A 16,983-nucleotide genomic window follows, 5' to 3' on the forward strand; every position below is an offset into this window, starting at 1 on the left:
AAAGGGCAGACACATGTGGGCAACATGCGAATATGATAAATGAGTTGCACTACGCCCCCTTTCACCCAAATTTATTTTGCGAATATTTTCGATTTACAAATTTCGGTGCGATTGTGTTAAACATTAGATAGGAAAAGTGATATTCGTATGTCTGTCAAAATGTGTGATTTTACTTTATGAAAGTTATCATGATTGGCAGCTTTTTCAAATTTTACAATCAATATTGCGTTGGCAAGCACGTGTATTGGTTATTTTCGAAAAAGGCATTAGCGAGTTCAAAATTTCATTAAATTCGAATGCCGCTTGGAATGAGGCTAATTGTGCGCAGAGCAAATGTTTGCCAAAAATATAGTATAGCAACGATATAATTAAACTGTTAACATTGACTAATCCTTTGCATATTTGTGCGCACATTTAATAAATATTATGGTTTCTGGTTTGCACTTGACCTGAAAGTATTAGATACAAGTTAGTATAAGTACTTCGATATGTATTAAAATTTTGTTAAATACCGTTCATTTGGTAAAAAACTGTATTACTGTAAGTAACTTTTTTAAACATTATTATTATTAGTTTCTTGTTAATATTGATTATTTATGCTTCGATTTTATTTTTAATTTTTTTAAATAAAAAGTTTAAACTATTGAACAGTTAAAACCCCAACACTTTATAACCCTAGTTAAAGAATTACTCAATTACATTATACTCGTACTGTCGACAATTACCAATATTTTGTCACCTGATTTAAGTCCTTCAATTCGTTGGCGTTGGCAGCACAATGGCATATTTTACTTCAAAACCCATGCGCACATCATTAATACTTGCAGCGTATGTCACTTGCTGAGACATTTCCTCGTTCTAGTTAAATTAAATTCAGTATTTGACACTTGATGTGAATTAAAGCAAAATGAGTTGAAATGAGATGACAGTTATCAGATTTATGCACAAAATGCCAGTAACAACAAGTAAAATGCAGTGATCGTAGGTAGCACCATAGCTATCGTGTTACCTCACAAACGAAAAAATACAAAATATATGGTACCCTGATGGTTGTATCTACACATATACGTATGTATATAGTATATGACATATACGTATGTATATAGTATATGTAAACATATAGATAAACGAATGACAATGCATTTTAACATTGATTTGACAATTTTATATACATAGTCCTACAACGAATATGCACCGAAATTTCACTAAATTTTACTTGCTTTTTGAGAATATATCAAGCGACATAGTATTTTATTCAATAAAGCTCCACAATAAGAGTAAAGATGGAATCTCCTTCCTTACATCAAAAGTGTTTATCAACCTTCTCATCCAAAAGTTGATGTTCATATTGGCAAGTTTTAAAGAAACGTATATTTCTAGATAAATATAATAGAATGAGTATTTTACCACTCCACTTTTGAAGTACAGCTTCATTAAATATCATATGAACATTTGAATACATGTAACGTGAGAGAAGGCCTGCCTGCTATTATTATATAATAAATTCACAATAACAAACTGTTTAATAATGGCACAGACCTCCACAAATATTATTGCAATTGTACTAAAGCTTGAATCAATAATGCTAATTGACCAGTTCAGAATAAGCTTGTAAGTAGTTCAATTAACCTCTTGTGGGCAGAAAAATCAACCAGCGCTCGCCAAGCTCATCCTAAACTCAGCCGAGAGGTACTATTATAGACCGCAAGATGACAGTGCCGTTCAAATTCGTTTTCTGACTGATAATAAGGAACTGAGTGTTTCCATTTTTGCAATCTCGTCGACTTTACAGTTTCCAGTGATTTCTCTAACACTCTCAAACCCTAATATGTTCAATATGTATCTTTGGAATCATTAGCTCAGCTATGTCGGTCATCTCTTTTTACGTTCATTCACAAACATTTTGTAATTTTTTTTTGATATTTCGCTCGTTTAGACTTTTACTAAGTTCATCATTTTTGATACTCATTGAACCACTTGCGTTATTCGGGGTCAAAGGATAAACCTTATCAAGCAATTATTCGTTATCAACAGCATTTTTTCACCAAATAATGGTAGTTCACTAACCACCAAACCATAGGAGAGAAACTTTTCAGTCTGCTTAGCATAAGCTGAATCTTAGCCATGCGTCTTCCAAAGATATGAGCATTAATTACTTACACATTTCTAATTATATATAAATCTAAAATAAGAAATGTTAACGAAAATATTGCTTTTCATCAAAAATCAATAGAAGAACCCAACCTTCTCCCATATAATTCCTCTATTGATTCACATAACCAACACACATTTACATTTATCTCGGAAAACACTTGGCACAATGTGTGATACCGTAATTTATTTATATCTCGATTTATTCAAACCCATACTTCCATATCTCAGCTTTAAAAACAATAATAAAAACAATGCAAATATCTTGATTTTATTCCGATGTCTACTGACATGTTATTACAAAATTATTCCTTCTGCATTACATAATTGTCTCAACCACAGTAATCGATGACTGCATATGACCACCAAGTGGCCATAAAAGCGCAAAGCAAATGTTTTATTCATAGAAAAAGTGTAGTTTTGCAAATGTGAGCATCATGGCTGAATCCCCTGACAATGCGATTAATCATGGATAGGGATGGCAACGATTAATCATTTGATTAAATTAATCGATTATTTTCATTTAATTTACGATTTAATTGCATCGAAACACCTTTTCAAATTACTCGACTATTACTCGAGTAATTGCAAAATAATCGCAAACAGCATTTTCAAATTTAATACATTTTATATTCATCTAAGTTAGCTTACAAGGGTCGAAATTGGTCACATCAGTCATTAATGAGTGCAAACGTTGTAAACATAGTTAAATTCTAATATGTCAACGTAGTTTAATATCAAAAAATGAATATCTGGTAACACTCCATTTACAGTTAAGTCAAACGCATTTTACGTTCAGTTGTTTGAAGTGCAATGGCGCCAGTTAAAAGCGAAGTATGGAAATTTTTTAATAAAATAAGCAATAACTACGTTAAATATCAACTCAAATATCAAAAGCGGGTGCAACTGCGACCGAAAAACGCAATCGTTTGACAACAAAACGTTTATCGAAATTGCTTTTTCTTCAAACTTGGTTGAACAGACTTCTAAATTTTCTTGACTTCATGAATATATTTTCCTTTTAAGACAAATGAATTTTTAATACGATATTTTAATTTTATTTACGTTTTTGTTTTTGTGTATATACCAACACAATTTGAATGTCTGAAATAAGAATATAGTCTCCTATTTACTGCTACTTTGGACTGAGTAGGCAATTGAAAAGTAAAGTCCTCTCTCGACGAACCAAAATCAAACTCTATAAGTCGCTTATCATTCCCGTCCTGCTTTATGGTGCAGAAGCTTGGACGATGTCAACATCAGATGAGACGACACTAGGAGTTTTCGAGAGGAATTTTGCGCAAGATTTACGGACCTCAGAACATTTGCAACGACGAATACCGCAGACGATTGGAAGAGTTCAGCGAATAAAAAGACAGCGGCTACGCTGGCTAGGTCATGTTGTCCGAATGGACGAAAACACTCCAGCTCTGAAAGTGTTCGATGCAGTACCCGCCGGAGGAAGCCGAGGAAGGAGAAGGCCTCCACTCCGTTGGAGGGACCAGGTGGAGAGTGACCTGGTTACACTTGGAATCTCCAACTGGCGCCGAACTTCGAAGGAAAGAGAGGAGTGGCGCGCTCTCATCGATTCGGCTATAACCGTCTAAACGGTTGAACGCCAATCACATACATACATACATATTTTATTGGTTTTATTTTTACGCAAAGTTGCAAAACATAGCCTTTCAAGCAAGAGGCAATTGTTTTACTTTAAGATTGCTGTGCATATTTTGAAAAATTTAATGTCATTGTGCTACTTAACTTCAAATGTAGGCCATTTTCTCTTTTTGGATATGTCTGGGACTCTGTGATAGAGCATTATAATACAAGATTCGGCGCTGAAACTGATGGTGGTCTTTATGCAATTTTGTATTATTTGAAAACATTGGAATTAATCGATTAATCGATTTTTTTACATTAATTACAATTAATTGCAATTATTTTTTTATATCTTTCAATTAATCATTTGATTATTTAATCGATTAAAAAAAATTTTTTGCCATCCCTACTCATGCATGGCTCATCAGTTAATGCATGCATGCATATCTAATATGAATATTGCATATGTCAGCAAGTATGCATGGATTCTTAATGCTGCTTGGTGCAATTGCTCACATTTGCAGTCAAACTTTCTTACATAATCGCTCAGCAAAGAAGAGAAAATCGAACAGGTATTGTTGGCATTGCATAATCGTTGACATTTAACTGCAAGAAATTTATTCAGCTCTTCATTGCTGTCTATTGCATAACTAGCAACTAGAGAGCATCTGAGCATATTGTTGGCGGCATCGTTTGCAATGTCCAGCAGGTATTTTTTGCTAAGAGTTTATTGCTTTCGCTTCTAACTTGCGAAGCTGTTTTTGTTATTGTAGCTTTTATTTTCCTCGATTGCCGAAATATTGCCTGCGTAGCGCTTACAACATCTCAGACATTAATCAAAACATATAAAACTCTTTTTCATTAATTAGATAAACGAATTCGTACTCAACAGGGAAACAGAAAGCTAAAAGCTCTTTCGATGGTGAAGGCATAAAATTGCAAGCGAATTCGGCATGCGCGCCATGAAGATATAGACAGACTTTCACAAATAAAAGCCAATAGCAGACAGTAATTGGTTTTCAACACCACCAAAGAGTTAGTCAATTTAAGGGTTATCATGCGGTAGAATTAATTATTTGTAGCCGGCGGCCGGATGAGCAGCGCACAAATAACTGAAATACTTTCATGTTTACCAGTGGATGGTGGCTTTTATGATAATGAAATGCTTGTAATTGATTACTTTTTAATTGATTTGAATTTTTATATTAATTAAATTAAATTAAATTAAATTAAATTAAGTTAAATTAAATTAAATTAAATTAAAGTAAAAATTTAATTTACTCCAAAGTCTAAACGAATTGCATGTACTACATATATAGTTCTATTGCGAGTTAATTATTTAATAACTTCAGAAGAGAGCTTTAAAGATGTATTAAACAGCCGCTTAATTTAGTCAATATTAGTAATCTATACGCTTCAATGCAGTGTCAGATACAACCATTGCCAGCTGCAATAAATCAGGAATGCCTCTTTGCCGCACCCACACACTTGCTCTCTATAATCGAATAATGGCTTAAGTAAGCAAATTCACATCAAATGCCAAACTCCCTCTTACACAATAAAACTATTTAAAAGAAGTCACAGCTCATAAGCTTTGGGCTAAAATATTGCGAAATTCAATTATGAAACTGAGAAAATTCACATCATTTACAAATCACAATTATTTATGTGCATAATGAGACCCTAATGAAGTCAATTCAAGCATTCGTGTATTGTGTGTCGAGTAGTAAGTAGATGTGCATGTGATGCGTGTATGCTCATAGGCATTTGCATGAGTACTTATAATCACGCTCAAGCGCACGGACATGCGCATGCGCGTCGCTTTTGTGTAAGCGCATGTGTACATTCGTACATCTAGGTGCTGCAGCGCATGATTATAGGCTCATAATATATTTGTAAACTTTTGTATTGTCCTAGGCACGCAAGCCATTGCCGCACGGTGCGGCAGCTGGGCGCCTTGGCGCATGTGCAACCAACCACAGCTGACATAGCATGCTTACAGGCAGACGCATACTGGTGAAGGCATGGAAACAATGAGGCGCTATCTGCCATCAGTGTGGCGTAAAGTAACGCAATCATTTGTCAATTTGGGTTACAGCGCGGCTGATGTGGGGATATTGTGTCAGAGTTGATAATAGTGCTTACCTATATACATATATACATATATATATTTTGGTATTTGTATGTCTGTGTGCGTGTGGAAGTACTTTTCGGCTGCTAACATTGCCTATTACTCTCATACATGTGTCTATGACATATGCGTCTGAATTCACATATAATTCGTTTTATTTGCGTAGCGGCAAGTTGGCAGTCACGGCATCCCACTGAGTATGCTGTGTCAGCGGCAGCCACCGCTTACAGTTGTCTGCTGTTGTTGTCACTCTTATTGCTGCTGGATTGCGTGCTCAGTGAGCTTCTGGATTGCGTGCTCAGTGAGCTTCAAAGTGATTTATAAAACCACACATACTTGCATATAATAAATATGCAGTTATAGCTGCAGCATGTGAGTGCTATTAAGCATTCATTTCCACCCGCGCTATTAACTTCATTAACCTTTGAATGCAATATTTTTTAAACATTATCACACCACAGAATTGTGAAATAAATCACTTGTAATTGCGGTGTAAAAGTGCCATGCCTGCCCAAGTCAAATAAAGCTTAAATTTTAATTATATTTTTAACCTTTATGTGCTGCAGACTTTTCCAAACTCCTCGAAAAAAAAAAATAATTAGAAATTATTCAAAATATTAAAAAAAAATTGTACAATATTTTGTAATAAATATTAAAGAAAAAGTTGCTGTAAAAACAATTTGCAAACTTTTTTGCCACATTTCAACACAACACACTTCCGCCAACAGTGACCACAGCCCAAATCGTGTTGTGGTAAGCCGCAGTTTTTTAATTACCGCAGTTTTTTAATTATATGTTTTTGAATTTTCAATTAACCTGCACTAAGATTTGCCAACTGTACCAGCCATAAAATAACACAAACTATGCAATAACTAATTCCGAATAATTCCGAAAGAGCAAACTGTGAAGTGACTTTGAGAAAAAGTTCGGAAAAGTGCAGCGTGTTCCCAGCAATTAACTTCGTGAACTCTCACCTAAATATTTTTGCATTGCATTACCGCATTATTGAATTTGAGTAATGCTGCAAAAATTTATTGTTCAATACGCCATTTCCACAATATCCACTACTGCTGCCTTTGGCGGGTTAATGGCTGGGTGCTAACATTTAGCGAGCCATTGATTGTGATGTTCTGTTGTCTCGCTGGCAGAGCGCTCAGCTGTCGAACAACATGCCTAACGGTATGCATTGCTTGTTTGAAAAGCCTTTTCGACACCATGTACGTCTAAATGTGGGTCAAAACTTTTAACCTATAATTAATTTTGCACTTTTCTGCGCGCAAGTTCGGCGCTTAAGTCTTTTGTTTGTTGTACGGCGAATTTCAATTTTCATTTAAAACATAGCGCCTTTAACCCAACCAACTGTAATGCTCGCAAATACTTAGTAATTTCTGTCCAGCCAGCAGTCGTGGCAAGCGCTGAAGATTGCACAATGCGAAGTAGGCCTTTTAAATGGGCACTGAAAAATATTGGAAAATTAACTGAAAGAAAACTCAGTCAAGCAAATGAAATGAGTTTAGGCTGCAACCAGTCAGCGAATCTGCCTATGCGTTTTATAATGCATGTGCCTTTTATGGTGAGTCAGTTGAAGCGTGTGAGTGAAGTACTCTTCGCAATTGCATTGTCTTATTTAATATTTTCTTTTGTATGTGTCTTTGATTGCAAAATAAATTGCATGTGGAAAATGTTGCTTTTGTTTTAGCGAAAAAAGCAGAAGGCTTGCTATTTCATTATTTCTTTACAACAAACAGTGAAAGTTCAGTAAGTCAGTAAATTCAAAGCGAAATTCACGCGATGCCATTGTTTCGGTGAGCTATGTAAAAGATTAGAAATACAGTAGGCAAACAATGGCTCAACTAGTTACCTCGCGAAGCGCCTCACACATTGACACATTAACCAAAAGGTACAAGGCAGCATATTGCGCAGCTTGTGGTAGAAATGGTGCGCAGTGGCAGCAATGGGGCGGCGAAAGGCTGGCAAAGATCGTAAGTTATGCGGCGGCGCATGGCTCTGAAAGCAAACGGCACTTGTGGAAGTTTTGTGCCGCAAAGAAGCACTCGCCGTATGCCACTCGGAAAGCCAAATAAGCGATTACAAAGCCAGTCGCTATTTATTGTATTTTTTTGAAAAAGTAATTATTTGGTAATAAGGAAGCGCTGCGCATATAAATAAGCAAACAATTGGCTCAATAAAAGGTATTACTTTACAATTGAATGCGCTTAGGTTTTAGTGGCAGTGACTAGAGCAAATAATGATATTTGAAGAAAATAATTTTATGAATATACTTCGACACTTGATTAAGTGACTAGTAAGATAGTTGTAGCTTTGAACATTTTTTTAAGAGGAACATTTAAATAAACTAAAAGTTCTTCACTCTGACCTCAGTTTAATTTCAAAATATTTTCCAAAAACTGTCAAGTGTTGCATCTATGTGTAACTACTACAGCTATTCTAAATATTATCTTTTTTACACCATCGTGTATTACAGAAGTTTCATTTTTCACTGATAATACTAAAGCTAGTTAGAAAGCTTTAAAAGATGTACGTACATATATATAAATTATAAAGTTTAGTATTACAGTAGAATCCAGATTATCCGAACATCGATCATCCGATTATCATGTCACAGCTCTATTTGTCAATTTAAAAATGTTTGACAACTTCAGAAGCTTTTGAAGATCTAGATGTTGCTTTTAAGTGATTTCAAAGACAAGACGAATTATTCGTATTATCTAAACGAGGCATATAAAATCATTTACAGAATACAATGTTTTCAAAATAAAATATAGTTAGATTTGCTTTGATTCCAATCGATTAACCGAATTTATTTGATCCCTGGTGTTATTTCATCCGAATAATTGCAATTCTACTGTACTGTGCTATGACGAACTAAGCCGGCGCTATATATTGAGCTGAGAACTGACCAATCGAAGACTTCTATTGTTTCATATAGACTTCGTTCACTAGCTCACAATATTATTTTTGAAATTCTGATATTTTGTGATTTTTCTACTACTTTTTGAAGTCTCCTTTTTTATTTACTGCAAAATAAATACATACATTTATATATGATTCATATATTTATAGTATATATATTTATAGTATAGTTTCGTGACAGCATGCGGCACACTTTGCTAGGATTGCCAGCTGACTCTTAAATGGGCAATGCGTGCCAAAGCATCCGCCGCAAGCGCTTATGGTAATGAGTAGAGGAAATACGAAAGTAAAAAATAAAATAAAATAAATAGTCAGATATCCAACAAAGGTAAGATAATAAACTTGTTTTTTCCTTTAATGGTGCTGGAAAAGAGGTAAACGTTTTTACTAATAGCCTAAAACCAGGCTTACATGAATTTTACTGGACAAATTACTTAATGCAGAGAGTATTTAGATTAAGTTTAAAAATCATAAAAATACAACATTTTATAAAAAATAATATTAAAAATTTTACTCTCCTTAAATTACAAGCATATTTTTTTTCCTTCTACAACATGAGATAAATATCAATTATAAAACAGTATACACATATACCAGCTTGAATTAAGTCTATTTTTCATAAAATATGTATGATTTCCAGTAGGTCTTGTCTTCCAAATTTGTTGCTTCACTATCAATTTTCTGCTATATCACCTAAATTACTGGCAATTTTTCAAACCACCAAATGTCGTTTTTTAACTCAAGTCTTTTATCTAAAATTCGCAGACCTCTTTCTCACTTTCTCCACACATTTTGGAAGAAGCTGGTGTAGCGATTTAATTAATTTTGTAAATGATATTCATTTAATGAGTAGCAATAAATTGCTCATGAATGCGTTTTTAATTAAATGCTTTTTACATAATCAGATTTGCATTTATAATCGCTTTTAGTAAGGAAATTGATTTATGTAGGTCGACAAATGTATGCTTTATGGGTCTTTAATTGACATTTATTACATTTATAATTACTTAATTAGTTGCAAATGTCGGTAAGTGTAGCAAATTTCGAAAAGTGTCTGAGGATGGAGATTAATGTAAGTGCATGCATCCGTAGATAGCAACTTACGGATGATTTCCAAAATGTTTGATAATTTGCGGATGTCTGTAGAAGTGAATAAAATTTCAGTATTTCCTGGTACTCTGTGAAGGTTAGTAACTACTTTTCGTCGTCGATATAGATCAGCAAAAAATTGGGCCATTGTTAGATTGGATGATTTCCTTCGTTTGGTTGCCATTTTGTAGTGTATGCGGTATAGCTCAACCTTTTTTCCAAATCCCAAATGGTAATTATCCATTAGCCTATTTAAAAGATTTCAGACATGAAGGAACATTTGTCTTAATTTTGTTTTTAGTTTTAAAGATTTTAGACATAAAGACTAGACCTAAAACTAGGGAATTTTTACCTATAGGGAAAGTTATTTTGAAATCATTTCTAAAATTATCATTACGAATACAATACAGTATAATGAATTACAAATTCAAATTGCTAGAGTGTTTAACATTTAAGGGGTTACATGAGTTTCTGCGCTTCAAGAAACCGTGTTTTCATTGTCATTTCTTTAATATCCCAGAATTTTGTCCCTAAATTTGAAGTGGGTCCGGGTAATAGTTTTATATATGTACAATCTGCAAAAGTTAAATATTTTTTTACTAAGCCGATCTTGATGAAATCTTAGGCAGGACTTCGAGACACAATTTAACGGGCCTTTAAATTATATATTTTTTCAATTACAATTCATAAACAAATACCGCTGATTTTAGCAATTTTATTTTCGTAGAAACCTGTTCAAAAAACAAATTATCATCTATTTTGTTTCCTGTCGAAGCCTATATAAAAAACAAACTAAATGACACATACCAATTCAAATTGACCGAATAGTGGCTGATAGTTATGCCAACCTGGGAGAAAAAATTGAAATATTCTCAGCGGGAAAATTTAAAATGAGAATTTCCGGGTACTTATTTGACTGAATGTAGCCCAATGAGATTATTTAAAATATTTTTATACTCTCGCAACTAACTCTGTTGCTAAATAGAGTATTATAGTTTTGTTCACATAACGGTTGTTTGTAACACCTAAAACTAAACGAGTTAGATATAGGGTTATATATACCAAAGTGATCAGGGTGAAGAGTGGAGTTCAAATCCGAATGTCTGTCTGTCCGTCCGTCCGTCCGTCTGTGCAAGCTGTAACTTGAGTAAAAATTAAGATATCTTGATGAAACTTGGCACACTTATTTCTTGGCACCATAGGAAGGTTGCTTTCGAAAATGAGCAAAATCGGACCACTGCCACGCCCACAAAATGGCGAAAACCAAAAACACATAAAGTGCCATAACTAAGCCATAAATAAAGCTATGGAAATAAAATTTGGTATGAAGGATCCTACTATGAAGGGGCATATTTGGATGTAATTTTTTTGGGGAGGTGGGCGTGGCCCCGCCCCCTACTAAGTTTTTTGTACATATCTCCCAAACCAATAGAGCTATATAAACCAAACTTTCTGCAGTCGTTTTTTTAGCCACTTCCTAATACAGTCCAAAAATGAAAGAAATCGGATCATAATCACGCCCACCTACCATACAAAAGTTAGGTTGAAAATTACTAAAAGTGAGTTTACTCATTAACGAAAAACGTCAGAAACACTAAATTTCACATAAGAAATGGCAGATGAAATTTTTTTACAAAATGGAAAATGGGCGTGGCGTCGCCCACTTATGGGTCAAAAACCATATCTCAGGAACTACTCGACCGATTTCAATGAAACTTGGTTTGTAATAGTTTCCTTACATCCCAATGATATGTTGTGAAAATAGTTCAAATCGCTTCACAACCACGCCTACTTCCTATATACCAGATCTTTGAAGTCGGTCTGAATAGTTTACTAAAGTAAGCACTAGTGAAGGTATCGGAACAGAACTTTGCATAAATACTGCATTTTAGTGTGGCGGCAGCCCCTTTCTAGAAATCGGACCATATGTTTTCAAGGCCTCATATATCGAACGCGAGGACCTCGGTGCTTCTAACCTAATATTATGGTTTCCAACTTTCAATGGACTTTATACAATATATATGACGAATATGTGGGTCAAATCGTGTATTATATAATATAAATAAATCAATTGCGAGAGTATAAAATGTTCGGTTACACCCGAACTTAGCCCTTCCTTACTTGTTATTAATATATTAATTTTTAAAAAAATCAATAATCCATTAAATGTGTGTCTTAAGATAAGGAAGTTTGACCTAAATATTTTTTTTTCTATATGACAATATAATAGTTCGAGTTTGCATGATGAAATCCATGTTAACCTTAAGTTTTAATATATTAGGTCTACAACTTTGTTCCGCCGTTTTTTTATAATAAATTGAAGTTTTTTTTGTATAAAAAAGGTTACAATTGTCGATGAGCCTCAGCCGCACTTTTCTTGGAATTAAAAAAGAAAAGCAAAATTTCCCGCAAATGTCGAGAACTTGGCTTAAAAAGTGACATTTTCAGTTGAGAATAAGTTTGGGATGCAAACAGATTTCTACAAATATTTTGTTGGGTTAATGTTGACACAAATATCCAAGATCGATATAAAAAAAATCGATTTAATCGACCAGTGCTTGACGCTACGAGCACATCTATTGGAAAAGGGCGGAAGCAAAGTTGTGGACCTAATATTTATTAAGTATCGCCGATAACTTTCGATGACAAAGAGATTTCCCAATTAAAAAGTAAATTTTTACTAAATATTCCCCCGTGTTTTGAAAGAAAGATGGATACGATATGTTTGTTTATATTTAGTGTTTATAAGTATTAAAAAAATGTTTAGAGTTTGTTTCCTGTCGTAGTCTTGACTCTGAACTTAATGTTTACTAGAGAATATTGTCTTTATTAAGTGCGGTTTCGTTGTGTCAAATTCGATAGCAATCATACTGAAATGTTTCTCATTTCATTTCTATGGCATTTTAGGTCAACACTTTTATAAACAAAATTACTAACCTATTGGAGTCAATTATGCATGAAATATTACCACCATTTGATGGAGTCTAACTGAAAATTCTATTAAATAAATTATTAAATATCTGCCATTATGGTGAAAATAAGCAGAAATAAGAATGCAGTGACTTTAAGTTCTCTGGCTCCAGCTTTAAAAAGAAATTACATTTTTTTTTTGATTTTGGAAAAAGACTACAGTGATTGGTTGTTAGTAGAAGCGTGGCTATCTTGATAGCACTGACTTTATGTAAGAAAGAGTTTTTACAAATTACATGATGGTTCAATAAACCACAATAAACAGTAAACAATTAGCGTTTATAAAACTCACCTTTCTTTTGATCATCTTGAGTCGCCTTCACCGCTTCCTTAGTGTCAGCTTTGGCGGAAGTAACGGTAACAGCAGAGTGCAGCAAAAGCAAGCACATGCCGATGATGAAGTGTTGTTTTTGAAATGCCATCTTGTTAATTATTTGTAAAAATATGTGAATGTATTTCAAGCAGCACAAGCGGGCGCAGAGTTAAATCTCACGCCGAAGTTGAATTATTATTAAAAATAAAAACTTTTCTCTTTATGGTTTTTTGAGTTTTTTGCTAAACAAAAATTAAAATGTATGCTTGCTTTAACTAAAAATAATAATAGGAAATAAATATTTCAGTCAACACTCAACGTCAGTAATCTGTTAAAGCAACAACAATAATAAGTAAATAATTAAATAAAACACAAAACCGCGGCCACAGGTGAAAATTGGAGAGATTTCACTTTCGTAACTGGGAAAAAGTTTAAGCAAAATTTACATTGTCGTGACGTTCGTTCAAATGCCAGCATCTACTTTTTCTTTGTTTTTGAGCAAGTTTTCACAGCTTGGTGGCAGCTGGTTGCTGGCCGCTGGCGACTGGTTGTTGCTTTAATTTTTATTTTGTTTTTGTGCATTAAGTTTTGTTGCTCGTTGTTTATTGTTTTTGTGAGTATTAGTTTCTATATGCGATTTGACGTGTGTGGGGTCAGTGTTGCGGCCAACGCACTATTATGCCATTGACTAACGGTACGGCTTGTAGAAAACGAGTGAAAAAAGAGCGGCGTCGGCGGCTACTGTGTGCCAAACCAATAATTATGGACAGGAAAAGTTGGTTTTATGGCTGTGGCCGAGCTTGTATTTCATACGGTATTACTTATTTATGTGTTTCTACTTCGCATGCATAATTTATTTGTAATTTTGTTGTAATTAATATTATATCATTTTTTTTTTGTTTTTCTGCCAAACTTCAAATGAAATTTGTAAATCGTAACCGCGTTTCGTAATTCAGGCAGTCAGTCAAACAGAAGCCACATAAAAATAATAAATACATAGGAAAATATGCACAAAAACTGCAAACCAAAACACAGAAAAAGAAACTAGAAAAACGAGCTTCGTTGAAAAATAAATAAATAGTGGCGTGAAAATTATGAAAACCGACACTTTTCGCGGCTTTGCAAACTATTAGAGCAGAAACTTATTGAATTCAATGCGATCGCGTGCAAACTGGAATGCAAAATAAAAATACAAAAAAATTAGAATCGAAAAAAAAACGAATAATAATTGGAAAGGTAACACAGCAAAACAAAAACAAAAAATAAATGAAGTAAAAATACGCTACGCATAAATTGTCTTTGATGCACTGCTGTGCTTAATTAAAATTATTAAATTGTGCTTTAAAATTTAATAAATTATTTAGTGCTCTTTTTCTTTCCTCATTTTAAATTGTTTATTTAGCTTTTATTTGTATTGCTTTGGCGCTCTTTATTGTTTGGTGTTTATTCACATTTTCCTGCACACGGAAATCAATAACTGGGTCTTACTACATAACGGCAATGCACTTGCCACATTTTTCATTACAAAAATATATATTTTCAAATATAAACTATTATGCAAATTGTTTATTTTACGCAAACACATTTCCGCCGACAATAATTGTTTTTTTAGTCACACAGATTTACATTTTGTTGCTGCAAAGATCAACGATCAACGACCAACGAACACCGTTCAAAGATCAACACCAACAACACTAATCACACTTTAATTGCCGATCAATCACTTGTTTCTGTTATCCATTTTATTTCGTTTTCTTTTTTTATTATTTTTAAGATAATTGTTTCGTTTATTTTTCACAAGTCAGTTATCTCTACAGCGATCGTGCCACATTAGTAACAGCAAACAGCGCTTTCGATTTTCAACAACTTCGTAGCGCGCTCGATTCAATAACTTGGCTAAAGCATTGATTTTGAAGCGTTGAAATAGCAACGGCTGCCACATTCACTCACTCACTAATGACGGTGATGATACAATAATAGCTGAGTGATGCCGATGAAAGTCGCCGCTATAGCTGCATTGCAGCTGCAATGATCGCTAGCTATAGCCGAAAAAGACACAGTTAGACGCGACAATGCCAAAAAATTCGTGCTCACGACTTTTCCCTTCAAAAAGCACGTTTTTCAAGCGAAATAGCTGAAATGTTGTCAAAACGTGAGGAAAAACTAATATGCATCATTATAACGGTATGTGTTTATTTCACATTGATGCACCATTAAGCATTGTCATCGACTTTTCACAGTTTTTCTTTTGTAAACAAACATTTCATTTCAATCATTTTCCACCACGCAAACACTCATATTTCCACAGAAAGTTAGCAAGGTGCAACAACGTTTTCAATTAAGTACACTAGCGCTAAATCACAGCAAGTTTGTTGCCTCGACAATTTACCTCACGAAAACAATGAACGCGTACGCTCTTCACGAACGTCCAACACCGTTTGTTCGCTGCTCCATCGAGGTTGCAGAGTTTTAAGCTGATTGTTAAATCTATTGGCATAGCTACGCTCAAATTTCGGCTGAAACTCTCCCGTTCAGATCAAAATGAACGATCTAGTGAGCGAATGAACCTGCTGATGGCAATCGGTGAGTCTGCTTTTTATGAATGAAAATGAACGCTGCAGTTTTGCATATGTATTTACTGTGTTTACCGAGTTTTTTGTTTACAATGCCTTTCGCGGCACACCTGGCACGCTCGATCAGCTGTTTCGAACCGGTAGTTTTAGTAAGTGACCGCTCGAACACCGTATATGCCTGCCTACGAGCAAACACTCGTATTTATTTCTGTTTAAGCTTAGCTTAAATATATCAACGAATGTAAGAGCACGTGGTGGTCATTCGTAATTACCGCTACACGACCGAATGCTTTTGACCGTTGCTGCTTGTTTAGCCATTCTATGGTGTAAAGAAATCTTGGATAAAATAGTAAACAAGTTTAAAGTTTTTTTTTGGTACACAAGAACTACGCGACGCTTTAAAAACGCAAGCAAGGTGGCTTGGTTTTGAAAAAGTTTTTTTTTATTATTCTTATTGTTTAAATTTTCCTTTCGTTGCCGGTATATTTTAAATATCCGGGATCTCAAATCAATTCAAATTGATACCCAAGCGGGGACAATGGGATCGAATGGGTTAATGCCAACACTTTCAAATTAATTATATTACTTTTCCTTGTGCTACCTTTGCTACCTATATTTTAGTTTAAAAAATTGGATTTTTTGTGATTAAAAGACCTGAATAAACATGGAATGAAAAGTAAGAAGTAAAGTAAGTTTGGGTGTAACCGAACTGTTAATACCCTCACAATTTCACAATTTAATTAAATTAAAATTGATTCAAACAAAACAAACAATTTGACACAAATCGTGTCGAATTTATTATATTCAAGATTATACGCTCTCTGAATTTTTATAAAAAAAGCTCACATATTTGCTATATATACGGTCTCAACGGATATTTGAAAAATCTGAGAGAGAGAGAGAGAGAGATATGAGAAGTTATATCTCGATTTTAACAATTTTTTGGCACATATTCACATTATTAATAGGAAAATATTCCCTCAGAATCTCTATAAAATATATGAGAGATTTACAAAAGTCTGATTTCGGCAAATTTTTAAATGAGCGATGCCACCTCACCAATGTAGTATTAGCGCAAAGTGTTATTCTGATATTTATGATATATGTGTGATATATGGGAAGTAGGCATGGTTGTAAATCGACTTCAGTAATTTTTATACTCTCGCAACAAAGTTGCTAGGAACAAAGTTGCTAAGAGAGTATTATAGTTTTGTTCACATAAC

The 16,983-nt window shown here is 34.1% G+C and overlaps 1 protein-coding gene across 4 annotated transcripts in view; it reads right to left on the reverse strand.

The window, feature by feature from the left end:
- The window catches only part of LOC105216458 (hypothetical protein), a 70,088-nt gene extending 54,401 nt beyond the window's left edge, over positions 1-15,687 (reverse strand). Inside the window, exons 1-2 of one of the 4 annotated variants that reach the window (XM_011190953.3) lie at positions 15,577-15,687; positions 13,167-13,429 (exon numbers count right to left, since the gene is read on the reverse strand). In XM_011190953.3, the coding sequence (XP_011189255.2) occupies positions 13,167-13,296 (130 nt within the window). In that variant the 5' untranslated portion in view covers positions 13,297-13,429; positions 15,577-15,687. Of the gene's footprint in view, positions 1-13,166; positions 13,516-14,813; positions 15,103-15,576 lie in introns of those variants that run through there. The other 3 variants (XM_029043008.2, XM_011190951.3, XM_054230731.1) reach the window with 3 other exon arrangements.
- Positions 15,688-16,983: the final 1,296 nt, after the last annotated feature.

The sequence above is a fragment of the Zeugodacus cucurbitae genome, chromosome 5 (assembly GCF_028554725.1).
Source record: "Zeugodacus cucurbitae isolate PBARC_wt_2022May chromosome 5, idZeuCucr1.2, whole genome shotgun sequence".
Classification (NCBI taxonomy): Eukaryota; Metazoa; Arthropoda; class Insecta; order Diptera; family Tephritidae; genus Zeugodacus; species Zeugodacus cucurbitae.